This window comes from Condylura cristata, unplaced genomic scaffold, assembly GCF_000260355.1.
Source record: "Condylura cristata isolate star-nosed mole 26May11 unplaced genomic scaffold, ConCri1.0 scaffold00001, whole genome shotgun sequence".
Taxonomy (NCBI): domain Eukaryota; kingdom Metazoa; phylum Chordata; class Mammalia; order Eulipotyphla; family Talpidae; genus Condylura; species Condylura cristata.
In genome coordinates, this window is record NW_004567102.1 from 16,911,820 (window position 1) to 16,939,696 (window position 27,877).

The 27,877-nt window shown below is 46.3% G+C and overlaps 1 protein-coding gene across 1 annotated transcript in view; it reads right to left on the reverse strand.

Moving 5' to 3' along the window:
• TRAM2 (translocation associated membrane protein 2) overlaps positions 1-27,877 on the reverse strand; it is a 69,673-nt gene that overhangs the window by 22,837 nt on the left and 18,959 nt on the right. The window contains exon 2 of the mRNA XM_004673568.2: positions 9,535-9,598. Coding sequence (XP_004673625.1) covers positions 9,535-9,598 — 64 coding nt within the window. The remainder of the gene's footprint in view (positions 1-9,534; positions 9,599-27,877) is intronic.

Sequence of the window (27,877 nt, forward strand, 5' to 3'; positions counted from 1 at the left end):
AAAAAAAAAAAAAAAAAGATTCTAAATAGCTACATCTTCAAACTCTTCTTGCTTTTCTTTAGGGTGTGTTCCCTGCCTCAATGCCCTGTTTTTTTCCAAAAGGCTTAGGCCAGGCCTAGAAAGACCCAAAATTCATTTCCGGAGCTGCCATCACCTATCCTGTGATCCAAGGTCTCTCTCCAGGTTTCAGGGTATCCTTCTGACAAAGGGATGGACAAAATGTATGGTAGCCCCCCTGCCCTCCTGCCCCACCCCAGCCACAGTTACTTTCCATGGTTTCATTTCCCTCTGTCAACTGCAGTGCAAAGATACTCTGCACAAGGGAATTTTGAGCCAGGCATATTCACATAACTTCTGCTACAGTTTATTATAATTATTTCTCTTATTATTAGCTACTACTGTTAACTCTCTTACTGTGCCTAATTTACAAATCAAACTACCACAGGAATGTATGTAGAGAAAAAAACACAGTGTATATCTGCTTTTCATTGGTATCAGGCATCCAGTGGGGGACTTGAAATGTATCCCCTATGGATAAAGCTTTTCTCACAAAGCTAAAAAGATGAAATAGGTAACTGACTTATTTATAAACTGTAGAGTGCTATACAAATATATGTGATCATTATGACTGTTTCCAACAGAAAGAATCAGAAGCTAAAGGAACAGAAGACAGTCACCGTGCAGTGCACACAATGCTAATTTAAAAATAAACGGATACTAACGATGATTCCAAGCCATGGACTTGCTCTGCCAGGCAGCATGGTGAGCACATCTCACCACTTACCCTTCCCGAGACTCCATAGTAGCCTCATGATGCCGACATGCATCATGGGAGCTGAAGCTCAGAGGTCAACAGTGCCCCCAGGATTGGCAGTCCCTGGGTGAGTCAGACCAGCCCCCTACTCATTCTGCCAATGCCAGGCCTCACTGATTCATGAGTGTCTTTCAAACTACACAGAGGAGCATTAACCCCAAAGGCTTGACCATGCTCTGAAGTTTCAGGGAAAAGAAGAGGTAGGGGCTGAGGACTAGATTGTCACATCTGGGCAGCATCCTGACCTCCACTCTGCTGCTCCCCCAGGCTGCCAGGCCACGCTGCCTTCGGCCTCCCACCTGGAAGCTGCAACTGGCAGGCACCTCATAAGTCCTGCTCATGCACACAAGTGATTATGGGCTCCACTGTGGCTCTTCCTTCTCTCCTCCAACAACAACAAAAGGTATACTGACTCCAAGTCACTGGCGCTTCAGAGAATCACCAGAAGACAGGGCCTTTTTGTTTTTTCCCAAATTATGTCTATTGAGGCTTACGTCAATAGGTAGATGGGCTACAGGTTTACATCTCTGTAACTGCTCCAGGGGCTGCAGGTTCAAACCTCTACAAATGTAGATTTTCACACCCTGCCCACCACCATGCCCCAATAATCCTCCACCATGTTCCACTGGACCTTCCCTCCCCCACTCCCATCCCGCCAGCCTTCCCACCTGCTGGCCTGAATTTTGCACTCAGATGTTAAAAGTTCATTATGGTTTGTTTTTGATGGATGCTTTCTCATGTTCCCACATTCCACATATAAGTAAGACCATCCAGTATTTGTCTTTCGGCCAACTTTCTGCCAAGTTCAAAACAAGGCTTTAATGCAGTGTGATTGGTGTCTTTATTAAAAGGGAAAATTTGCACACAAGATTGGAAAGAAGAGGATGCAAGAACTTAAGGAGAAGACAGATCCCTACAAGCCAAGGACAGAGGCCTGGACCAGGTCCGCCTTTCATAGGCCTCAAAGGAGCGCACTCCACTGACAAACTGACTTGGGACGTCAGTCTTCAGGAGCTTTCGTGAAACAATGCATTTCTGTTGTCTGAGCCACCCAACCATTGGGAGTTTGTCATGATAGCGCACGCAAACTGATATACAATCCCCCCTCTCTTACCTGCCAGTCTGCCCAGAAATTAAAGATCTAGCTGAGGAATCTTCAAAGTTACCATTTTATCCTCATAGTACATGATTTGGAATATATGAATATATATTCACTAGTTTCTAGTAAGGCAAGACAATAAAGAAAAGATAATTTCATGTTGTAAAAAGATGTAGTAAAAAAAAAGCCACAGAGATGTGTTAAAGAGAAGTTGGAGATAAGAGGACCTAGCACCTGAAGAATTTTCTGGCTATACTAACCTCCTTATACACTATGACCCTTCCTGTGGCCTTCAAGACTAACTGCTGGGTGCTAAACACACACTCAGCTCCCCCTGCAGCTCGCAGATCTGAGACCTCTACTTACAACCTACCTGGACAGGGCACCATGAGGCCCGTGAAGAAGGCCTGTGGTGGGAGGAAGCATGGAATTTAAAAACAAAATTCACTGGGCCCTCCCTGGTGGTGCAGTGGGTTAAAGCACAGCACTGAGAAGCTTAAGCCACTTCCGCATGAGTTCGATCTCCGCCTGCCCCAGAGGAGATCCACATGGTGCATGGAGCAGCAGACCTCTCCTGACCCGGCCGCTGCTCCCCTCATCTGCCTGGTCTGCTCCCTGCTCTGTCTCTGGTGAATCCTCTCACCCACTGCACCTCTGTCCTGTACCCCACTTTTGTATGAGGAAATAAATAAATCTTTAAAAAAAAATTCACTGAAAGCCATAAAGGAAGACTTTCTTCAAAGGTCACAAACAAGTAAAAATCTAAAATCATATCTTTTAAAAAAAAAAAAAACTTGAATAAAATGAGACTATCAATAAGATCACTGTTGCATTAGAGTCAACAATTATTTAAGTAAGAGCAATTGCATATGAAAAATATTATCCTAGCTGGTTAGGAGAAAAGATGCAATCAGGAATGATGAGAATGTGAAGAAGTAAAAATGGGGGCTGGGGTCTGGGTCTGAGGGTCCATGGGGAGAAGGGGAAGAACAGGACAAGGTTCCATAGAAGAGACCAGGAGATAGGGCTCCTGGACCATAAGGCCCAGATGTCATTCAGGCTGCTGTTCCCATGCCCCAGGCTGGTTAACAATCAGCCACAGCAACTCAGAGGTTCTGTTTACTTAGGAAACCCCCTCCCGCCCCCCCCCCCCCATGCTCCACAACCAATGGGATGAGTCCTCTGGGCTGTAACAGGGAACTGGTAAGTGAGTCTAGGCAACAAAGACGTTACTTCTCTGGCTGGTTACCCAGAGGTGTTCAACGTGAACTCAAAATTCACTGGGTGGACTGCTATGGTTTGCGCACTTTTCCACACAATTGTTATATTTAAGCAAGTGCCATGGATTGAATTTTTTGTAACCACCTCCCATCCCACCTACTCACATGTTGGAATCTTGTGAGCCTAATAATGGGATGGTGCTTGGCGGATGGAGCCCTCATGAATGGAATCGGAAACCCGATGAGAGACCCACAGAGCTCTCTCACTCCATCAACATGTGAGGCTATATTAAGAAGTCTTCAACCTGGAAAAAGCCCTCCTCTCACCCTGATCTTGTACTTCCAGCTTCCAGAACTATGAGAGATATGTTTCTGTTGTACATTAGCCTCCTAGTATGCAGTATTTTGTGTAGACCAAATGGTCCCTAATGTGAGTTTGATTATAAGTTTCATTTTATGGAAAAAAAAAAAAGAACTCAGGGCTGACTCTATTTCCTGGGCTTAGGGGCTCCCCCATGGTTTTCTAGATGGCTCCAAATAGGACAGGGATACTACAGGCTCCAATTCTTCTTCTCTTATTCATATAGACAGGCAGTGCCAAAGGTGCTCTTAGTGGCTGTTTGGTCCAGGGGCTAGGCAGAGCCAGGCCTCACCCAGTGGCAGGGTCCCCCTTTTGCCAGCTGTCCCATTTGACAAACCCAACCTTCCCACAGCTTCCCTGGGCTTTGGTGCCTCGTGGGGTGTGAACAGCCCAACCCCTCCTCTGCTCTTTACTGTATCCGTGAGAAGGTTGGTGAGTTCTCTGTGCCTCACATTAAAAGGATTGGGCCAGGCTTGATGAGTCTGTCTCCTCTAGCAGGACAGGCACAAGCCTGGGCTGGGTAGCTTTCTTCAGTAATCAAGTAAGGTTTCCATCTCCAGAGCCACTGCTGCCCACCTGTCTCTTCCCGTTCATGTCCCCCACAAGCTCATCTTACAAAGAGGGGCTCAGGGTGATATGTGATGCCAGTCTTTCAAGCACAAGACAGAAGCATGAGATGAACAAGAGTAACTTCTGCCAGCCAGCACAGGAAACAAAAAACACTCTGAGCTCTGGACAATGGTCTATGGCTGAATGAGGTTCTAAAACCATCTGTCTGCAGTTGTTTTTATGAGGCAGTGTCTCATCCTAGAGGGACTGTTAGACAATGGCCAAGCTATGGTGTGGGAGGTTTCCAGCCACCACATCTCCGGCTGCAAAATGCCAACCAGCAGCTGGAGGCGCTAAAGCCAACTGGGCCCAACAAAGTCAGGGGGTGGGGCCTGCTCACCTCTGGTTTCTGCAGAACAAAACCCTCCCTTGAAGAGGTCCCACACCTGCAGTCCTTTCATTCGAGGTGTGCTACCATGAAGCCTGGTCAGCATCTGAGCCCTGTGGTCCCATGGCACTGTCTCCTGGGGAACTCTGTCCTGTTCTTCCCTTTCTCCCCATGTACCCTCAGACCCAGACCCCACCCTCCATTTTCACTCCTCCACACTCCACACTCATTTTCCTCCTAACTAGAAAAGATATTTTTTTTTTCATATGCAATTGTTCTTACTGAAAATTTGTCTCTAATTCAGCAATGGTCTTGTGACATTCTTATTTCTACCTAAGTGTTTTTTTTTTAAAGCTGTGAATTTAGATTTTTTTTTTTTTTTTGGTATGTGATCCCTAAGGAATGAGTGTCACCCCTACAACTCCCACCCTCTCTGAACTGCCTTACAAGTGTGTTTGTGAATTCCTAGGGAGCTGCAGCCGCCAGCCACGCAATTCTCTCTCCTCCACCCCCCCACCCCCCCAGGTCAAAGAGGTACAGAAAAACCAAAATGGGAAGAGAATAGAAATTGGTGGCAGATGAGTCACTGGATTTAGTGAGTTTCTCTCTTTCCTTTGAGATTAGGAACTCAAGGTCATCGGGCACTTAAAGCCTTTAATGGGCCCCAGAATCACCTGAGGATCTTGTTGAAAGCAGGTTCTAATGCAGTAGGCCTGTGGGGGGTGCTGGAGGGGACAGATTGTCTATGACAATCTGAGGCATGCCTGTCTTCAGGAGGGGCCATCCCTCTCAGCTTTGCAGATGAGGGTTAAGTGGTTTGCCCTGGCAATTCCACAAATTAGTGGCACCACTCAAAACAACCTTGAAATGCTTAGCCCATTAGGGGTCACTGGTTATGGGTCAGAAGGGAAGCCCACAGGCGTTCCATCTGCTTGTGAAAAGAATCAAACCTCTATTCTTTTCTGACCTTTTAGTGTCTCTATATTTCTGGCCATAATAACCAGATATTTTATGGTGTTTTAATCAGAAAGAAGACACACAGTGTCTAGTGGTAAGACCAGAAACCTGACATTTTACTCTTTGCCAGAACTGGGCAGGGTGTATGGTTGCCAGATAAAATATAGGATGGCCAGTTAAACGTGCATTTCAGAGACACAAAGAATAATTTTCTGGTACAATTATATCTCAAGCATACTTTGGAATATACCTCAAGTTTAGCTAAAATTCAAAGTTAACTGGTGGTCATGGATTTTTTTATTTGCTACACCCGGCAACCCTAACAAGGTAGCAAGCGGGAACAGGGAGAGTGGGGATTTGCTAACAGGGAACATTTCCTGCTTTATCACTGTTGACCTTAAAGAAAACCACAAGGCTGCCAGCCTGGAAGGCCGCCACTAGGATGCACAACTCCTCTTCCAGTTCATCTCTCATGGAGCTTTATTTTCTTAATAAGCACCTCAGAATGTGACAAAAGCAAAACATTTACTGTGAGCGTTGAGTCAAACTGTCTCTGCAAATCCACATGTTGAACTTCTATAACCCCCACACCTCAGAATATGACCTTATTTGGAAAAAAGGGCCTTTGCAGATGCAAGAAGAGGTCACAGTAGAGTAGAAGGGGCCCCTACTCCAACAGGATTGAAGTCTTTATCAAAAAGGAGAGGCTTTGACACAGGCTGACTGGCGCAGTGTGAAAACAAGTGATCCCTGGTCACCAGCCAGGCAGCAGAAGAACTGAGGCCTACTGCCCCCCCCCCCATACAGCTGGCGGAGGGGACAGCCCTGTGGACACCTTCATCTGGACTCTCCTGATTGTGAGGCAATAAATTTCTGTTGTGTGAGAGGCTTCACCAGAGACAGAGTGGGGAGCAGAACAGGCAGATCCACGAAGTACACTGCTGAGGGGAGCAGCGGGCGGGTGAGGAGAGGTCTGCCACGCCATGTGGTCACCTCTGGGGCAGGCGGGGATCGAACTCATGGGGAAATGGCTTTAGATTCTCAGTGCTGTGCTTTAACCCACTGCACCACCAGGGAGGGCCAGATTATGGTACTTTTAATGCCATAACTCTATAAAAAATGTTAGGAGCTGGGAAGAAGGGTTAGAGAGAGAGCAAAAAGAAGAAAGTAGGGGACTCACCAATGCTACCACAAGTTATTCTCCATAGAACTCTGCCGGGGGAAGACACAGGAATTCACAAATGGTAGGTGGCTTGTATGAACAGCAAACTGCTCTATTAAAGTTTAAATCTTAGAGACCAAGTTGAGAAATTTACATGCTATTGAAAAAGCAAGCTTGGCAATCAAGTTATACAAAGAGGGCAGATTCTGAAGCACCTCCAGCCTTAAAAGAGATCTGGGAGAGGGTTTCACTTAAAAAATTTCAACCTCAACAGACCCATTACTGTGAACTGTTTTCCCCCATGACAGCTTGGCTTTCCTCCGTGCTCACAAACCAAACACTACTGTACTAGGCTGGCGATTCAGGTGCTCAAAACAAAATTAAGCAGGCTATTTTCATTTCATTGTCTCTCTTGGCCATTTGCTAGTCTATTTCAAATAGCCCCGATTGGCAAGATTTAAAGACAAGATAGGCTACTTAACCATACTTTATCTTCTCTTTCTAAAGTAACTCAAACCTCCTGATTTAGTATGGAATATAATGTATCTCACCTTTATTCTGGCCTTGTTTCAGCAAGGAGGAGAAGGGCTCAATAGCTCCACCCTAGAAAAGTGCCAATCCTAGCAGCTCCACTCACACTGGTCAGGCGTTCAGTTACCAGAAGATGCCAGTATTTGGTTCTCACTTGAGAGCTTTCCCTCTGCCTACATTGTTCTTTCTTTTGGCCAGAATCCCTCTCCATAGCCCCAACACAACCTCCCACGGCAGCTGAACTCAAACATCAGCTTCTCCAACATCTCTATCAACCCATTAAACTTTCTTATATTGCATAGCCTTGTTCTCTTCTCTTTACCACCAGTATAATTATTTATTGTTTACTTGTTTACTCTCTAACCTTCCTTCATAAATGGCAAGCTCCATGTGTTACCATTCACTTGCTATGTGGTCAGCTCAGATGCATTTTAGAAATTACCTTACACCTGCGGCCTGATGCACAGTGCACCAACAAGTATTTGTCTGAATTGACCAATTGATTAATTACTCAAAACAAACAAATGAAGGTGATATGATGAACAGTGTGAGTCACCAAGGCATGATGGGAGGGGAGTCCAAGTCAAGTCGGCCATGGAGGATGAAGTCAGCTTCCCTGCTGACCCTGAGGTGGAAGTTTTTAGGATCTTGCTTGTCTGCTGACTTCTCTGGGAAACTTCTCAAAAATCAATCTCCTGATGATGACCTCATTTTACAAGTCCTTCCTACCATGAAGATACACCTGGCCTCATGCTCATCAACTACTGTGGTATCTGGGACAACACTACTCACTGAAATTAATAAAGCAAAGCTGGATAATGATCTGGCATCCTACATCAATAGGCCTTAGGGAGAAATGTAATGGAAATAGCAACATAACAACTGACAGTTAGACATCACTTTATAAATTAATAATTGGCACTCTGACATTTAAGAAAAGAATGTGCATTATATATATATTTTTTATTTAGGATTTATGGGTCATAAGAATTAAGATGGCTGAGGGTATTTTGGCAGTACACATATAAAATCTTTTAAGTGTATATGCTACTTGACTCAGAAACTCCAGTAATAGGAATTTATCCTAAGAAAATAAGCATGAATGCCTGTAAAAATTTTGTTACAAAAATGTTTATTGTAGCACAATAAAACCTGGGGAATTAAATTATGTGTTGAATAAGTAAATTTTGATAATCCCTACTCAAACATATGCTACAGTTTTTCAAATGTCTTTGAATGGAGCAGTTAATGGCATGGAAAAAAAGGTTCATCACATACTAAAAACAAAAACAGTAGGTCAAGAAAAGTCCAAAATGTTAGTGGCAGTTCTTGCTGGGTGCAATTTTTTTTCTCCTTACATTTACCTTTCTTTTATAAATTTCCTCTGATTTTATAAATTTCTTCTGGTAATCATATGCCAACTAAATATTCTGAGGAATGTTTACTTAAAAATAAACGTGAATCAGTTGCAAAAAGACAAATGTTGTGTAACTCCATTTATGGGGTTCCAGCATAGCAGCCCATCTCAGAGACAGAGAGTGGAATGGTGGTTGCTAGCGGAGGGGGCATGAGTGTTTCAAGGCAGAGTTTCAATTCTACAAGCTGAAGACTCTGGAGAAGAACAGCGATGTCAGCATGATGGGAATGTATTTAGTGCTCCCCCAAAACACATGTACACCATACATTTAAAATGGTGAAGCTGGCAACTTTTATGCATGTGCACCTTACCAAAATTTTAAAATGAATTTAAATCTGTAAATCCCAAGTGCAGCTGAGTTTTGTAACATCTTAGTTACAAAGAGTTTCAAGAGCTGGGGGTAGAGAAGGCAGAATTTAACCTTCAACTGCGTGGCACTGAGCAAGGCAAGCCACAGTGTCCCCAGGGCTGCTGAGGGGAACAGGCTCAGACTTGCCTGTCCCTCCATTCACAGAGTTGTCCTCCTCCCTTGGAAGTGTCCCTCAGTTTGGGCCCCAGATGAGGGAACTCAGTTGGCTGCCCCAAAAGAATGACATCCCCCAGAGCCTGGCTACAGGGACTGCCAGGAACAGATGGGTCTTGAAAAGACTCAGGGCTATTTCCTCCACAGGAGCTGCCTCCAGATGGTAGAGCTAGGCAAAGGCAGGAATCTCGCCCTACAGCCCAGACAATTCACCTCTACTATAGCATGAAGAGCAGAGGCCCAGACTCAACACAAGCAGGCCGCCAGCACTTCGCCACAGAGATAGAGGAATGCCCGTCCTGGAGATGTAACTCGAGAACCCCCAAGTTGCAGAACCCTGAACCAGGCTCGACATGGTTCCCAGTGTTAACAGCATACACCTTAACAGTGGCAGGATGCTGGGTGCTGAGATTACGTAACGAAAAAGATCGAACATATACACAGGAAGAGAGAGTGTTCCAGTCTTTCCTAGTTAATAGCGCCAGGGATGACAGAGATGAGTGCTCTCCTTACCTGCTGTAGGCACGCTAACGTTATACTGAGGTAAAATAAATAAGAAGGCAGTCTTGGCAGTGACCTGCAAAATAAAAGAAAAAAGTTCCAATTTAGCTTCTCAGTCACATCAAAAGAAACGAGTGGAGCTGCTGCCAGCCCTGGGCAGTTCTACCGAAAGCAGCATTAACACCAGTTTTTGTCCCACTTTCCAGTAATGATATCCATCCCCACACCGCCACTGAAAACAAACAGAACAACCCTGGGTCCTGGAAGGTTTCTGGACTTACAGCCACTGCGGATGGATGCAGCCACCTGTGTGGCCAGCTGAGAGCTCACCTGTTGGGCACACACCTCCATTCAACCACCCCCACATTGACTCAAGTGCTCATGAAGTCTGACCCAGGTACCCAGCACTGTGCAGGCAGAAGCTGACAGAAGACAAGAACACAACAGTCTCCGTAGCAGGCAGGCTAGCTGCACACTGGATAGCAACCCTGAAAGTCTAAACCTGAGTTTCAGAAACAGAGAATTCCAGCTGCTAGTTTCTCATCTACTCTACTCTGGGCCAGGAGGCAAGACACCCACACTTGGTTTGCTTATTTTGAAAGCTGCCTGTAAAACCTTAGCTGCTTTGTGAAAAAAGGAGAAAAAAGGGGGCACCTGGTTCTTAACAGCCAACTCAGTCTCTGATCGTCAGGCTTGCAGGTGAGCAATTACAAAATGTGGAGAGGCTTCCTTGGACTCAAGAAACAACTGTCTGGGTTCAAATGCTGCCTCTGCCTTTTGCCAGCTGTGTAACCAGGAGCAGGAAATCAGACCCCTTGTGCCTCAGTTTCTCTGCCAGTAAAATCAGGCATTTGTATAGTGCCCCCAATTCGTCTGGGTGGCACTGGCAGTGTTAAAAAAAAACAGTGAGTGTTTTTTAAAGCTCCCCAGATGTTTCTGAAACACAGCTGGAACTGAGAGCCACACCCACACTGTTTCCAGAACATGAGCAGAGGCCAGGTGAGGGGGAGGCCCAGTCTAGGCCTGGAGCAGAGCCCTCTGGAACAACCTCATCAATAGACTTTCTGGTTCTCATCTACACCAAGTTTGAGGGCTGCACAGTGGACATGCAGGACACCCAGTGTGTGTGGTAAAAGCAGCCTGGAAACAGGTCCCTGGGATTGTGGACACACCAGAGAGGTCACTGTCCTCAGCTACTCTAGTCGCCGACGCACAACTACCCACCAACAGACCCGTGGCCCTGCAGGTATCCTTTGCTCTGTACACAGCCACCCACGAGCCCTCTCATCTACAGTGCTGTTGCCTGAGAAGTGTTCTCTCAAGCTCATGGGGGCAAAGTCTAATTAGACAAGGGATGAGCAAGGGCTGTGGAAAACACCAAGCCCCAAGCAAAAAGGCAGGTCTCCCTATGTCCGTCTCAAATCCGGCTCACCGAGACTTTGGTCCTCAAGGTCTTTTTCAGTGTGTTTCTAAACTCCTTCCAGTGCAACTGCCTGTATTTCTTTAAATTAGAAGGACTTTGTTTCTTTCAAAATATGCTACTCACTCCTTTTTTTCTGAGGGTTTTGGCCCCTCTTTCTGTAGGCTACTCTTTCCAGAAAACACCCTCAACTGCCGAGAATCTCCCTTCACCGTCCAGCTCAATGGCAAGCCTCTCAGAGGAGCCCTTCCCCACTGTGTCTGGTCTCTCCTGCTGAGGCGCTGATCGTGCCTGCGGCCTCCTCACATCTACATGCCTGTCCGCTGTTCTCCTGGGTGGGCACTCCCCTGAGGGGCTGTGTGTCTGTCTTGTATTTTCATTCGCTGTCAAGTGATCAACCCAGGTGCATACCATAAGTGCTCAGGAACTGCTCACTGAACAAGAGGAAAACCAAAGCTGAGCCCGTGCTGCTTCATCAACTGTGGCCGTCTGCGCTCAGGAGTGGGAGCTGCCTCCCGCGGCCCTCGCTGTCAGCACAGAGCAAATACTGAGCTGCCTGAGCCACACCTCCATATGAAGCCCACCCCATCCTGGGACTCCAACCATGGTGGTCTCTCTTGCCTGAACCCCCCACCCATGGTCATCTGTGACAGCCACCTAACTGGTCAGCTTAGGTTACGAACCCTGCAATGGAGGACCACAGAGAGCTAGAAGCCATGGGCGAAGGGGCAGGGAAAGGCAGGGCAGAAGAAACATTTACCGAACACTATTCCACGCGCTAGGCACAAACTCATTTTGCCTCCTTCAGGAAACAACAGGGTTTTCAGGCCACAGAGTGCAGTGCACTGCTGTGAGAGTCTGCTGTCCAGCATTCTTCCCCATTAACCAACAGTGCAGGGGCTTCCTGAGAAACACCTCCCCCCACTGTGAGTGAGGAGATGCTCTGGTGACCCCTTTCTTCTGGACAGACAGAGGGATGAGACCCTTCCTCAGAACAGATCAGCCAATTGGACACCCTCTTCTGGGCTCTGAATCTTGGGTGAGAATGGAGGCGGCATAGGCCACAATCTTGTACCTACCCCGATTTCGCTTCCATGTTCCCACGGCTTTACCTCTGGAGCCCCCATTAACCACACTGAACACCCAGAGAACATCTTTAAGTTGGCCAGAGTCCATTTCTAAGATACATTATTATTCAATGTGTTGAGCACTAATGTTCACCTCAGGCTACACATTCGAATCCCTAGGGCATAAACTCTCTAGGCCCAGGTCACCCCCAGCCAATTAAACCTGACCCTGCAGGGCACCAGCCTATCATGACGCTCCCCAGGGTATTCTGTTGTGCAACTGAGTCTGGCCCCTTCTGCAGAGACTGTCCTCATCGCCCTGCCTAAGGAAGCTTCTCTGACCAGTCTGTCTGGGAAACTTTTGTGTATCCTTTATAGAGTCTATTAAAGTTAATTTTTAAGTAACTTTTTAACTTCAAAAGAAAACACATACTTTAAGAAGCGGACATGATTCAGAAATACACAAAGAAAGAACCTAATATTCACTCCACTTCTTTGCTTTCCTCCCAGAGTGTTTTCCAATGCATTTACCCAATGTGGGATTTATTTTATTTTAGCGTCATACTTGGATGGTATATGTGCTATACAACGTGACCAAAGGAAGCAAAAAAAAAAAAAAAAAAAAAAAAATTTAAGAGCTGCAACTTACTAAATATTATTTAAGTGACTTATCAAGCACTGTTCATCAGATGGCTGTTGCAGTAACACATAAGCCAAGGCACAAATATGTTCAATGTACATGAAAGTATTCAAAGTACAGTCAGATGCAAAAGGTATAGGTCAACCTTGCACTTATTTTGCCAACATATCAATGAGTGCTTATCTAATGAAATCTCCCCTATGCATACTTGAGCTTTTCATGACTGCTTCCCATAGGGTTCCAGCTCATGTTAAACACTGAAAGCTCAGCCAAGTAAAACAGGCATGCTCTAAGCGTGCATGTAACTGCAGAGTCCGCCGGCCTGCCTACTGAAAGAAGGTCTTTTTGAAGAAAGGTGGCCATTTGGCCCTCGGGCTGTGTGTGCATACCTGCCTTCTCCTGCACGTATAGGCAGCCCTTGTTATTCACATTAGTTCTGTTGTGTGCTGTCCTTGTGGACACTGAATAAGGGCATCGTTGCTCCCAGGGCAGGTCAGGAGTTAAGTTCCTGTAAGCCTCCGGGCACAACTGTGCACCAATCTATCAATGTATAACCTTGTTCTTGTTTGGGGATGCTACAGTTAATGTATGTTAGGACCAGTGAAGGCATGGCTGACAGCTTCCTGCTTGAGGAGGGCTCAGGGCGGCACAGCACAGCCTTCTGCTTAGGAACACTTTGTAGGACTTCCACACCACATTGGAGGGGCATTTTAAACAGAACAATCATCAACAAACATGCAAAGAGCATGGCGCTAAACTGACTGCAGCAGGAGCTGAGGCACAGGATAGCGGAAGACTTGGATCTTCCAATATACCGTTCACACCCGCAAGTGACTGCAAGCGCTGATTTTGGAGGATACAACTAAATTCGAGCGCTGGAGTATACCGGCAGATATGAATTCCTGAAGAAGGAGGGGCCACTGGACTGGGGCAAATCTGAGTGCCAGCTGGATGGAGACACAATTTTTTCATTAACACCTTTACGCCATGAAGTTCACCCATTGGAGGGGTACAACTTTGTGATGTTTATCTTCACTTGTTTTTACTCTCGCCTCAATATAAGTTACAGGAAAGCAGGGGCCTTATGTGCCTGAACATCCTCAATCCATAACTTGGAAATAACTCAGAGTACTCTGGCAAGACTTCATTCAGCAAACACCTGTTTATATAACCACAGCGATTAGACTGGGGAGCCAGGGCTACTCGTTTACCTGGCCCTCAGCCAGCCATCTGCCCACATCTATACCCCTGGGCATATACCCCACTCGCCCTCCTATTGATGGGCACCTAGAAGGCATCTCCTAAGTACCTATTCGATGAACTAATATACAAGTTTCTATAACATTTAGCAGCCACAGATGAGTGCTTCACAAGTATTTTCTAGAACATGACTTTGAGAAAATAGGATCTAGCACTCTGAATAAGGCAAAAATACAAAATTCCAGTATTTTTCCACTCTACACCCTGGGTAGAAGCAGCAGTTCATTCCAAAGATATTAACGCTTGCTCCCACTTTGCCATGTCTCCGCAAGATGTCTGTTTCCCTGTTTTACAGATGAAGAAGCTAAATGTGGGGCTCAGACAAGTGACTCCGCTAAGATCTCACAGCTTGACAAGCAGAGAAAATAACATTCCACTTGATTTTTTAAAAATTCTGTTCCCAGAGCAAATCTAGGATACACACAGTAGGGCACATAAAATAGGGTGGGAACATAAAGTGGAAGCAAGAAGGGACCAATAAATAAGTATCTTCAAGCAAAACCAAAGAAAACATAGACGGAAGCTACAAAAATGCATCCCAGTGAAGCCCTACTCCTTGGCCAAAGGTGGCGGAAATCTGGCTGTAAAGCCTTCTCGAAGCTGCCTAAAGGAGAAAGGAACATCAGCTCCTAGCAGCACTATGTCTGCTGATTAGAAAACGAAATGGTCACTCAAAGCAGTGGCCCTATTTCACGAGCATAAAAACTACCCTCTGTACTTTAAAAAGTACCTTGGCACCCCAAAACTTACTCCATTTCCTCTCCCAGCCTCAGACCAGGGACAAAGCAACTAAAAAGCTCCACTCTCTAAGTGCTGGTTTGGCTGGTGAAACCCGGAGGGCTGAGAAGCAGGAGCCTACTAAAAATGTCATTCCAATTACTTCCCATCCCTCTATGGCTGTTTAGAGAAAACAGTATTGAGTTTAACAGCACTTTAAATGCCAGGCTCAGTAGGTGAAAGGTTAAAAGTGACAACGTGCTAATACATTAATGCAAAGGGAAGACACTAAATTATGTAGGAGGGGCCCCTGTCTCCTCTCTTCTGTGTGTGAGACAGAGACCTGGCTCCACTGAACTTTTTAACTAAAGCAGGGCGTCACGCACAAAGGTGGTGACATTGAACGTGCCTGGGTAGCCATAACAAAACCACATGCCATGTTCTATTAGAGACACATGAACCTGAGTTCTTGGTTGCAATTAGAACAAAGATGCTGGTGAAAAGCTGCTTCTAGCAAAGCCTAGTTAACATGGATTGCAATGTGAGTTCTGCTGGGCGAGAGCTGGGTGACCTCAGGCAAAGAAATTTAACCTCTCTGAATCAGTTTTCTCATCAGCAGACAACAATAAATAGCAGTTAATCTTATCAAGTGTTAATTCAGGGCCAGGCAGGGGACCTCATGTCATTTTCGTAACTACTCTACAAGGTAGACACTAATAATATCTCTATTTATGGATTAGCCTGTAAGGGATAAGGTCAATGACGGGTAAGGTCAATGCCCACCCTCAAAAGGCTAAGGTTTCCTGGTTCCACTTATTTGTCCACACCAGAAGTCAGCCTCACATTGACGACTTATAAGGGAGGGGTCCCCAACTTATAAACCGCGTTGCCACAGCTCTACCTTGGGCTGACTAGGTCGGGGTTCAACCTGTGTCAGAGCAGAAAGCAAGGCCTTTTTTTTAAGATTTATTTATTTATGCATACAAGAACTGAGATGTAGGCAAGAGGTGAAGGGGGTGAGAGGATTCACCAGAGACAGAGTTGGGTGCAGAACAGGCAGATTAACTGAAATACACTGCTCAGGGGAACAGCGAGCGAGGCAGTAGAGATCTTCTGGCCATGTGGGCCACCTCCCTGGCCAGGGAATAAACTGGTGCCTCAGTGGCTGGAGATAGCTTAACAGCACTGTGTCTTTAACACTTGAGCCACCGGGGATGCCCAAGGCCTTGCTTTTTAGAGTAGTTAAGCCACCAGCCTAGCACAGCCCACTCTGTTCTCTTTTTACCGCAAGTTGATATCTCAGCACCAGATACAAGAGCCAAGCACCATGATGAAAGCAGTCTTGCATTCCTTTCAGGCAGCACTCAATCCTCTGGTTTAGTTTATTCTATTTAACTCTTGGCAGACACAACTACACACTGGCACTTTGACGGGCTCAGGCTGGCAGACACCCCACAGAAAAGGGACACAGCTCTGTGTTCCCAGAAGCAGCTCTGTCCCACACCACCCCTGAAACCACCACTCCCACCAGCAGCTGGAATTACAAAGCGCAGCACGTGGCCAAATCAGAACTCCCAAGACTGACATCCACGTCACCGGCTCCCTTCTTCCTAGAAGCACAGGTAAAGCCGACAACGTGCCTGATCCAGGAAGCCAAATGGTCTCCACTCAGACTTTCCCAAAATTGATTTTGCATCTTTCTGCTGAGGCAGTGGAAGGAAAATTTCAGTCAGACAGGAAAACATTTGAAAGTCACGCCCAATTGGTGAGGAAGCATCTTTTTTTAATAAAAGAGTCTTTCAGCCCTTCTTTCCTGGAACGTCTGCTCCCAGGCTCCTGCTTCTGGAGAAGCCGGGAGCCCATGATCACCTGCGTGTTCCTAGGGCAGGACTCCATGTATGTGGGGCCGTGGCCGAAGGAAAGGCAGATACAGCTGAAACAAAGATGCTTTTCACCCTTGCTTTCTGAATTTCTCGGTTTTAGATGACCAGAGCTGCCTGGGAGGGCCCAGTGCCCAAAACCCAGAGCAGAGTCCTGACAGTATCTCTCTGTCTGGCTTTTAGCGGTATGTAAGGATTCTGGTTTTCATATTTGAAAAACTCTCTTGATATAAGAATTAAGCAAAGCTAAACAAACACACGCACAACAGATTCTTTACAAACCCATGTTCACAATGCTGAATAGTCACTATTTATGGCTATCATCACCGTTTTACATTAGATTTTAAAAACTACAACAAGGCTGTAGTAACAAACATCTACTCAATTAAAAAATACAATAAAAAATGACAATGGGAAAAAATAATGGGAAGAGTGGCAACAAAATTGTATTATTTGCTTTATTAATTCATCTACTCCAAGTCTAAATTTATTTAATTGAGATAAAGAGTTCAGGAAAGGTAAATTCTAGAGTTTTAAAAATCTTTGAAGTTGGTCTTTAAAAAAAAAAAAAGACATATCCAAATATTTAAAACCAGGGCTGCATATCCCTAATTTGGGAAACTCATCAGCATATCAACAGGAGGTGACTCTGAGGCACAACCCTTCCCACTTCCTTTATATCCTCAACTTAATCACAACTTGAGGGAGACTGCATATTCACACAATCCATGCTTTCATAGACTGAACTGCTCTATTATGCGCCTTACGGATAGCCTTAGATAAAATATACACAATTGCATGAAATGCATTTCTTCGTTGAAGGCATTTATATACAAACCCTCAGTATCCCCTCCCAAAAATAAGCCCCCCCATCTCTAACACACTTACTTGATTATATCCTTCACTGTCCTTCGCAATCGCCCCCTCCCCAAATGCTTCCCCCTTATTTGGATAGCAAAGCATACTTGCAAACCATTCCTCCTGGGAGGAAAAAAAAAAACTTAAATAAAAAAGTGCTTCCAAAATAATTTTTAAGACGGTCCATGTTCTAAAAAGTATTTCTGCTGTACCATGTGGCAGAGCTCAGGCTGTGTTGTAGAAATTTAAAAAAAAAAAAGAGCACTGGTCAGGACAAAATAGTCTAACTCTTGACCAAAAGCCACCTGTTCAGATGCAATATTATCTTAACATTAAATTAAAAATCAAAACCAAAAAAAATAGAGAGAAAGGGTTCTGGAATATAGAATTTAGGTTGTGAGTGATATGGGATGAAATCAGATCAGTTGACATTTGGACCTGACAGCAGAAAAGCCACTGATGCACCAGTGCATGCTGTGTGCTTTCAGCTGCAGGGTTTAAGAGGCTCTAGCTCCGTAAGGCAGGAAGTGCAGAGGGACAGTTCTAATTGTTGCACATGTGTGTGCGACAGCCAGTCACCAACCATTGGAAATCGTCTAGAGCAGATGTTAGGAAGAACTGTCCCCAGATACTACTGGCATTTGCTGGTATTTGGGGAAATGAAGGAGTTTATACAGTGTGGCTGGACCAGGCCAAGCCCAGGTGTATTGCTTGTTTATACTGAAGAAAAGAGACAGCAGACAATGATTTACTATGACCATTTTTAAATATTTTTATCATCTGGAAAGTTTCCTCGAAACATCAGCATGACTATAGTCCACTAGAATAATGAACTACACGTTCACAGGGATGAAGCGAAATGAAACTCTCTCCAGTGGCCCAGGGAAGCTTCCTGATTCCTCTAGGTACCTACACAGGTCACATAAAAAGAGGCCCAACCCAGTATCTCCACCTCTACCCATATTTAATCTGAGTGAACCAGGCCTGGAAGGCAAAGAAAATATTTTTTTAAGTAAGTCATTCTGTAGCGATTTTAGATCAATGATCTCTGTTGTCCCAGTTTCCATATACCCCTGCTTCACTCAGGGATGAACCAGATCAGGCAATTAGTAGATGCAGCCGGATGGTCACGACAAAAAGTCAAAGTCAGGGTGGGAGCTCTGCTCTGGGCATCTCGATGCAAAATCACCAAAGTTTTCTGCACTGAGTGTGCTATGGGGCCTGCCTCATCACCCCAGTCTGGGCTGCATCTGACCCATTGGGCATAAGTCTACAAAGTCCAGCCAAGGAACCTTCAGAGGGCACCTGCTAAATTGAACCCAGAGATGAGTTGATTCAAGCAAATTAAGTCAAGGCCAAGAAGATTAGTAAAAAAACATCCAGAACTCAATTACCCCTCGTCATTTACAAATAATATCCACAAGGGGATATTCTGATTCTTCAAAGTGGAGGTGGAAAATAACATGAAAGATACATGTCCCAGAAAAGTTCGCCATAGATTAACCCCAAAAATATGGCCTGATAAAAGCACTACTCATACTTTGCTACAAGCCACTCATTCCATACTCTAAACTGAATAGTCCGGGCATACATTGATATTCAGTTAATTTCTTTCTCTCTCTCTCTCTCACACACATAGATAGCTGTATATATTACTATAAACTTTCATTTTACTAGTTGAAAGTGGTATTTTCAATAAAATCTACTGTTAGTGGGCTGTACTTTTTCACAGCCAGGAAGTCACTCTCCATCAGAGCCTCTCAGGACCCTAGGAAGCTCTGTGACCTCACACAGGATTAAGGCAGCCCAGGAAGGGAAGCAAACACTGGGGGAGAGGATGGACCCAGTCTGAACTCACTCACAGCTGGTCCTCAGAGGCTGACAAGAGCTACAGGCAGACAAGAGCTACAGGCACCTTCCTCCAAGGTGAGTGTGCAACACCCCACTTGTGATAAATACAGACCTCAGAGCAACAGCAGGGGCCCAGGTATCCCCATTTCAGACCCATTTAACAGCTCTATTTCAGGAGACTAAAAGAAGGAACAGGAACTGCCTGGGACACCAGTGATCTCGAGCTCTGGCCAAGAAGCACAGATAATTTATGCAAGATAATCATAGTGAAAGCTGAAGCAGGGAAACACACAGAAACACACACACACACATGCACACGCACACGCGCGCACACACACATGGTGGGATAGAACACTCTCCCTTGCCAAGGCCGGGTAGGAGAAGGGAAGTGGTTCTATCATTTCGCTCTTCAGTCACCGTCCTGTCCCCACACTATAGAGCAACAAAGAGGCAGGAAATGTGGCTATGACCTAAAGAGGGCTGATTAAAACAGGACCCCCAAACGCTGGCTGTGGCATCTCCGGACAAAGCAAAGACAGCAGATCTATCTTCCTAAATGCCACAGGGCTGGTCCACAGCCCCCCACACCTCTAGTGCCTAGGACAAAGACAAACCCAAGCACCCCAAGATGCTACACCTTTCCAGGCTTTGGCTCATCAACTCCTGGACACAAGGATCCTCCCTTGCCCCAACCCCAAACCAATCCAGGATGGTGGAAAGACACCGTTCAAATTCAGAGCCCAATCAGATAAATCCATTGATAAAAGCTTGTTTACATCATGACAGAATCATCACTACTAGTAGGCACATGTTGGGGGGGGGGGGCAGGAGGCCAGAAGGGCCCCCTCACTGAGAGGGACAGAGTCACCCTGCCATGGAGAACTCCACAGGGGTACAGAAGGGTACTGCCTGACCTGTACCCTGAGGGATGGGCAAGCCAAAAGGAGGCATGAACTAGGAGAGAGAAGGAGAAAAATGACCTCCCTGGGAGAAAGGCCTGGCTTGCATACGATGAGGAAAAGGGATGAGGAACAGGGGGCCTGGCGGGAACAGGTGCTATGAAGGGCCCTGTAAGACAGATGCAAAAACTGAATTTTACCCTGGTGATCCCTCTTATAATCTTTAAGCGGGGGCCTACACAAGGAGGTGCCCTCTGTGGCAGGCTCACCTGCTTGCAGGTGGAGGACTGGCCGGGGAAGTGACAGAAGCCAGGCAATGTGGAGACCAGTAAGGATGGAGTTTGCTACAAGCAGGGATTGGCAGGCCAGGATGACAGTCCCAGCTACAATACAGAACAACGCTGATGGGCTTTGAGAGGACTCCATGGCGCAAGTGGAGCTCCAGTCTTGTACAGTAAAACAGGATGGTGTAGGTGTAGATAATTATCCACAGAGTATTACGGATAATGGCATCACCAACCAAGAGAGAAAACAGCAGCAGTCAGGGCTGAAGGGAGAAAGAGGAGGAGACGGCCCCAGAAATCCAGGAGGACCCGGCAGCCCAAGAAATCCAGGAGGACCCAGCAGCCCCAGAGGTTGGTTGTAAGGAGTGGATGTGACAGACCTCCAGGGACGTCGAGTAACACCAAACAGGACTGAGGGCTGCAAGGAACAGTGCTCAGGACACAGAGGGGCTTCTGTAAGTACTTGTGGAAGGAATGAATGAATCAGAAAGTCCATCACCAGATTTGGGGACCAGAAGGTTATGGGTACCTTGCTGAGTACATGTTGGAGGAAAGGAGCGGGCAAAGCTGGTGAACACAAAGTAGGAGAGTGGAGACAGCAGTGGACAGCTGGCTGGTGGAGAGGGAGGGGGTGCGAGGGAAGAAGGGCAGGGGAGAAGCAAGCGAGCACCTATGTGGGGGAGCAGGAAGACCATGGGGAGGAAAGTGGTTGGGAGGCAGCAAAGGAAGCACCCCTGAGAGGAACACAAGAATCTCAGGGGTGCTTCCTTAGGGAATGGGATCTAACCCGCAGGAGCAGGATGCCTCAGGAGAACCTACCACGTCGGGGCACCCCACTAACACTTGTCTAGAGACAAACACTAGATTTAGAGAAGATGTGCAAACAACACACCCTGAATTTAAGTCATTCAGAGGAGAAGCGAGAACAGGAAGTTGCGGAAGAATTTGGAGGACCTGGGGATAGAAAGGCGTAGACAAGATTAACATGCTCCACTGACTTTACATTCTGACAGAACTACAACATGTGTCTGCTTTCGATTTAATTGATTCTCTTAAATGATTGTTACATGGCTACTCTCGGCAGGCAGCGAGGACTTTTCTTTCACTCACTTCTCAAGAGCAGCAGGGTCACAAGGGTGGATTTACCAGAAGACAGATTTCAAGGCAGATGATTGTCAGAGTGCCAGTCGGAGGGTCATCTGGAGGCCTCAGCGTCCTATCAGCCTATCAGCCTTGACTGTGCCCAGGGTCTCAGAGACATGCAGATAAGTCTGGGCTCTGGGCCAGGGTCCCCGTTCTATGGCCTGCCGTGACCGCCACCACAGCCACAGGGTTCATTCTGGGGCTTTCTCCTGGATCGCACAAGGGCCAGGTAGGGTTTTCTAAACGGATGTGTCAAGGGAAGGATCAGAAGCGTGTGTGGACGCGGGCATGTGTATACATGCCCAACGCACAAAGCTGACTGGTAAAGACATACTCACACACCTGCAATGTGTAGCGCTGTCTCTAAAAAGACAGACTTTTAAAATATATAACATTAATCCTTCAATCATGGAATATTTATTGAGGGCATAGGCTGGGCAAGGCATGTTGCTACAGAAGATGCAAAAAACTGTAAAACCCACTTTGTTCCCTCAAAGGCTCAAAGAAAAAAATTAAGAGCTAGACTTGGTAACGCCCTTATTTCAGAAATGGCAAAACCAACCACCTTTACTGAACATTTACTGCAAGCCAGGCAAAGTGGAGGCCCTTTATATGACTTCCTCGTGTGAACCTCAACAACCCTGAAAAGAAGGACAACTAACGTAAGAGACCTTAATGCCAGTGACCCTGTTTAACACCAAGTAGCAATTACCTCAGTTAACCTTCAAGTCTGTTAGGAACTAATACTGTTACTATTTACTGACCTCCTACCAGGTGCCAGGAACCATTCTAAACACTTACAGGCATTATCTCACTTAATCTTCCCAGAGGTCCTACTGTACAGAAAAAGTTAGACACCAAAAGCTTAAGAAACTTGCCCACAGGCAACTGCTGCTAATAAGCTCCAGAAGTAGGACTGGAACCCAAGATCTGACCGTGACATCTGGATTCTTAACTACCTTGTTACCTGAGCAATGTGCCTAATAACCACTGATCAAAGAGAGACTTTGCCACAGAAAGAATTTTTTTTAAATAACATAATAGTTTATTTTTACATCATTTTGTACATTTTTTTTTTCATCTCAACTGTAATCCCTGTGGGTTTCCCATCACCAAGTCACCCATGTGCCATCACCATAGTCCAGTGCACTCCCCCCCCTTTTTTAATCCCATTCCCCCCATTCCCCACTCCACCCCCACAAAATGTCTGTGGCAGAAAGAATTTTAAGAGAATAAGAAAAGACATCACCAATCAGGGCAAGATTAGGCAAAGGACAAGTGGAGGTTCTATCTCTGTCAAGGCAGCAATGATGCACCCCAAGGGTCCCTGGCACAAAGGAAGAATTCAATGAATATGGATGAGGGCTCTCTGTTGGGAGAGTTACAGATCTGCTCTAGGAAGACTTCCTGGAGGGAGGGAGCTAAGCCAAAAAGATGTAGAGAGAATGGGTAAGTAGAGGGGAAAGGTGAGGGTTAGAACAAAACTAGTAGTAACAGTGCTGACAAAGTACCGGAGGAGGGAGAGGGAACTGAGAGCTCAGTGTAGTCATACTGGCTTTGGGGATCATCCATTGCGTGACCCAACTTTATATATCAGCTATCCTCATTTGCTGCGAATTTGAAATGGGAAGAGGAACAGAAATCCAGCCCTCTGATCCCCCTCAAGTTTGTTTGCTTTCCCTCCCTTTCTTCTTTCATTCATTCATGCATGCACTGACTCATTCATTCATTCATACAATTACCCTAAAAGCTACTGGGCCCCACGGTTAATCATCTATGTTCACAGATTTCATCAATGAGGATGCCATCTATTCCAGCACTGTGCACACTTCAAAACCTTATTCCCCAAAATGATTCAAGTCAAGATTAAAAAGCAATTACTCCTCTCAAAGTGGGAGAGGCAACATTGCAACATAAGCCCTTCATTCTATTTCCAGCCACAAAACTCTAAAGAGTGGCCCATATTTCATAACTTACCAATTACATTTCACCAGTTACCTAATGGACAAGTGACTCTGAGCTCTTCCATATGAAACTGTAAAAGAAATCATTTCCTGCTGGACACAGATATTCAAAGACAAGTGGTAACTGGACACACTGATTAGAATCCCATTTATGCTACTCTGGAAACTCCTCTTGGTTCCAGACTGACAGAAACATTGGGGTAAGAAAAGGAAATGCATTTAAGTACTCCTGAGTTATCTGAATTAGTTGGAAAAGATGGAAGTGGAGGCACTGAATGCACTGCCACTTTTAAGAAGCAAGGTCTCACCATCAAGTGTATGGGTTACACTAATTGGTATACTGCAATCAAGAAATGTCTAACCAAAATGCCTGTGGTCAGAGTTATAGTCTTTCAGGAGTATTGCGTGGCCAGCCTTTCCAGTTATTGCCTGTGGGGATAAACGAGGCAGGGTTGAAATAGGAGACACAGAACAGAATCTCTAAGTGCCACGGGGCTAGGTCATTCTCTATTTGTCCTCCATGTTCCTGTGTCCCAAAACAGAAAGCCGAGCCGATGGTCTTTGTGAAGCACATCTATAGGCTTCTTGGCACACAGTCTTCAGTTCAATCTACAGGTTAGAAGGGGGTATTCAATCCTTGGCTCCCTCAAGACAAACCAGCCCTGTAAATCCACAGTGACCTGTCTGAGCACCTCAGGGGGCCTTTCCTGAGGATGAAAGAGAGAACGAAGACCCTTGAGGACACAACGGGGCTCAGGCCTGGTTGGCTCCATGGACATTCAATCACTGAGTTCTGGTTGATTCTGGCTAAGCACACCCACTAGGAGTGGGGGCTCATTTTATTTGACAAATCAGTTCTTTTAAATAATACCTGATCTACTCCCATGAGGATATCAAAGGCTTCGCCAGTGTGTGCTCAAAGCCCTACCTAAAGGGTTACTTAGGTAGAAGGGGTGCCAGTTCCTCACCCAGGATTCCAGGGACACAGAGAGTGAGTCTCTTCTCTTATTTTTTCAGAGTGGAGCAGAAATTAGAGTGTGGGGGGGGGAGGGGTCAGGGCAGGAGGGAAAGTCAGCAAACAAATGGGCCACTTATCTCTGGGATGTCTTTCTACCTTTTCTTACAGCTGAGTAGCCTGGGGGCAAGCTGGCTGCCAAGCCACCCCTCCCGTGTAAACACTCTGGCACCAGCTGGAGCTTGGAATCTGCTGAGTCTCTGCCAGCTGGCGACCTGAAGATGGGTCAGATTAAAGGAATGCGTAATGAGCAAGGAAGGGGTGGGAGACAGAGGCTATATTTACGCAGGGGGTGGGGGTAGAGGGGTGTCTGCAGGCCCTGCAAAGGGGGCTCTGGAAGTTGATCTGCAAGAAGAGGAAAGGGGTTCCTAAGTGCCCAACACCTAGCCCCACCTAAATGGCTCAAGGCGGTTATATTCATTTACTTTATTTCCTTTGAAAAAACTGACTTCTTTGTCCTGATCTCGGTTCCCACCCCCCACTCCTCCTCTCCCAAACCAATTACACACAGCCCTTTGAAAGGTTCACAGCTGGCTGTTGGAGAAGGCTCAGTGTGATCAGACAGCACGGACACTCAATCCTCTGAGATCCCAATTTGGGAACGTTAACACGGAAACCCAAGCCACGTGCTGACAAGCAGGCCCTGGGCCGTGGTCCGCCCCAGACCAGGCATGGGGAGGGCACAGCAGTCCCGGGCAGCCATCCCGACCTCCAGTTAGAAGGGAGCCAAAGCACAGAGAGCAAGTGTTGGAAAACAGTCCACCAAACAAAATCACCACTAGGACCACAGGGCCCGGCTGAGGGCACAAGCAGGGGTGGGGATGACAGGGATGGGACAAGACAGACTGCAGCTGGCAAGGCCAAGTGTGCCTGGGTGGCCACGCCTGCTAGGAATGCCACCTGCAACCCTACCCGAAGCACCTGCAACTATCGAACCCCCAGATAGCTATATATATTAGTAAGAAGAGGAAGCAGGCACCACTGAAGAGCAGGAGGGGGAAGGTAGCTTAGGAAGAGGCAGGAGACCTACTCTTGGGAAGCTCAGCCACAAACCAGATGTGGAACCTCAGGCTAATCCCTCCCCCCTCCTAAGACTCAGGGTTCTTATCCTTTAAAGGATATTCTCTAAAATCCCCTTGCTTCCGAGGATTCGTCCCCATGCTTTCAGGTCAGGGATTCACCTCCAGGTGTAGGGTGCAAATTTAAGCCCCCTCTTGCTGCCTTGGTAGTGAATCCCTGCCCTAGAGGCTGCCTCTATTCCAGCAACATTTAAATCTAGTTTTCTTACTCAGATCTTTTTCCCCAATGGATGGTCCTGCATCTTTACCTAAACAGTGCATCCTCAATCCCTATTCAGCATGCCAAAAATCAAACTTTGCATCTTTGTTCCAAAAGGTGGTACCCAGGAGACATCCTGTAATTACCCACATCCCCAGCTGCAGTCAAGGGCTCTACAAGTTCCCTTACAACCACCTGTTGGCTTGTTCCCTTATTATGTTGTTAAACCCATTATTTCCACTCCAGTGCTGCTAAAGAGCTTCACACCCTCATCTCTCACAAGCAGCAGCAGAGATTTCTAACTGGATGTGAGCATCAGGGTCCAACCTCACTCCCTTTCACCCGCCCGGACAGAACAGACAGGCTACGTGTAATAGGGACAATAGACAGCCCTCCTGTGGATCCCACTGCTTACAGGATAACATTTAGTTCTTTAATCTGGCATTCCTGGGCCTCCCCTCTCCCCCTTTGATATCACAACTCCCAAAACAAACTGAAGCCAGCTGAAACATATTCTAGACTATTATTCAGAGAAACACTCAGCAGGGCCAACAGATGTCTGTTGCAGACACACAATTCTCATTACCATTATAGGAAAGGCTCAGACAAGCGCTGCATATATGTTTAGCATTTCCCAAGCCCATCTGGCCCAGGAACTTTCGGTCGCATTATGCTTCCTAACTGCCTTTTCTTCATTCGCTAAAGGTCTTTTTTACCTGAACTCCAATCTTCTTTTCTGCTTTATATTTGTGTCTCTGCTTTGACTATTCTTTGGGGCTCATTTCTGACCTCACTTCCTCTGGAAGCCTTTCCCCCTTCCTATTGTGCTGCTTCCTTCACTCTCACCCAAAGCCAAAGCTGCCTGTACCCCCGTAGTGATGCAGAGAGTACCATGGTTAAGAGCCTGGATTCTGAATTCAAAAAGACGGTGTCAAAATCCCTCATTTACTCTAAGATGGTGTTGGTTCAGCTTGTTCAGTGTAGACACAAGATTGCTGAAGGGATTAATAGCACCTCAGAAGAATTCAGTAAGTAACAATGACTCTTTTTTCTCCCTATGTTTTATCACTGCTTTGCCGTTTACCATTTTCTACATATCTCCTAGATAGGAAGTCAATGGAAGCCCCAAGACCAAGTGCTGTTGAGAAGACAACCACCATCCGCGGCTGCTTCTAGCAGACAGCAGGGCATCTGCCCTCATCCAGCGGCACAGAGAAGAGGCTGTGGGCCCAGAGATCTTCCAGGCAGTCAGTGAGGGCCCAGAACTTCACAGCAATCCTGAAATACTACAGTCTGCCCTGCCCTGTCTGCTTACCACACCTGTAGGAGGAGGAACCTTCAGAAATCAAGAGGAATAGGCAGCCAAAAGCAGACGGGGTGGCCCATTTCCACAGCTCTACAGTCAAACAACAAGGGGCTGCTGTGTTGAGGTTTCAACTTCACATTTTCATTTACTGTTTTTTTAAGCTTTTATTTTCACCCAGGACATTTCGTACATGTGACTTGTTTGGTTAACATCTGGAACTGAGAAGTTTCATTTCCACTTCAAGTCAATCCTGACTTGCATTTCTCTTGATGCTTTTGTATAAGCCTCTCGGAATGATTTTGAGTGCCCCTATTTTACCTTCTAAGCAATACTCCAAAAGGCTTCTTAAAAGCAAAGCTTTCAGGCCCTCCCTGGTGGCTCAACCCTCCCGGGTTGAAGAACAGCACAAAGAAGCTGAAGCCACTTCCGCATGAGTTCGATCCCCGCATGCCCAGGAGGAGATCCACATGGCAGGAGACCTGTCCTGACCCGCCCGCTGCTCCCCTCAGCAGTGTACCTCCTCGATCTGCCTGTTCTGCTCCCCACTCTGTTCCTGGTGAATCCTCTCACCCTCCGCATTTCTGGCCTGTATCCCAGTTCTGTACGAATAAATAAATCTTCAAAAAAAAAAAAAAAAGCAGTGAGTGGGAATGGTATCCGTAAGATCAAGGCCTTGGCCTTATCTTTAGAGCATCCCCTAACCGCTCTGCTGAACCTTCTCCTGCCTGCATGTGACTTTCTCTCTTAAAACACCCTCACCAACCTTGACACAT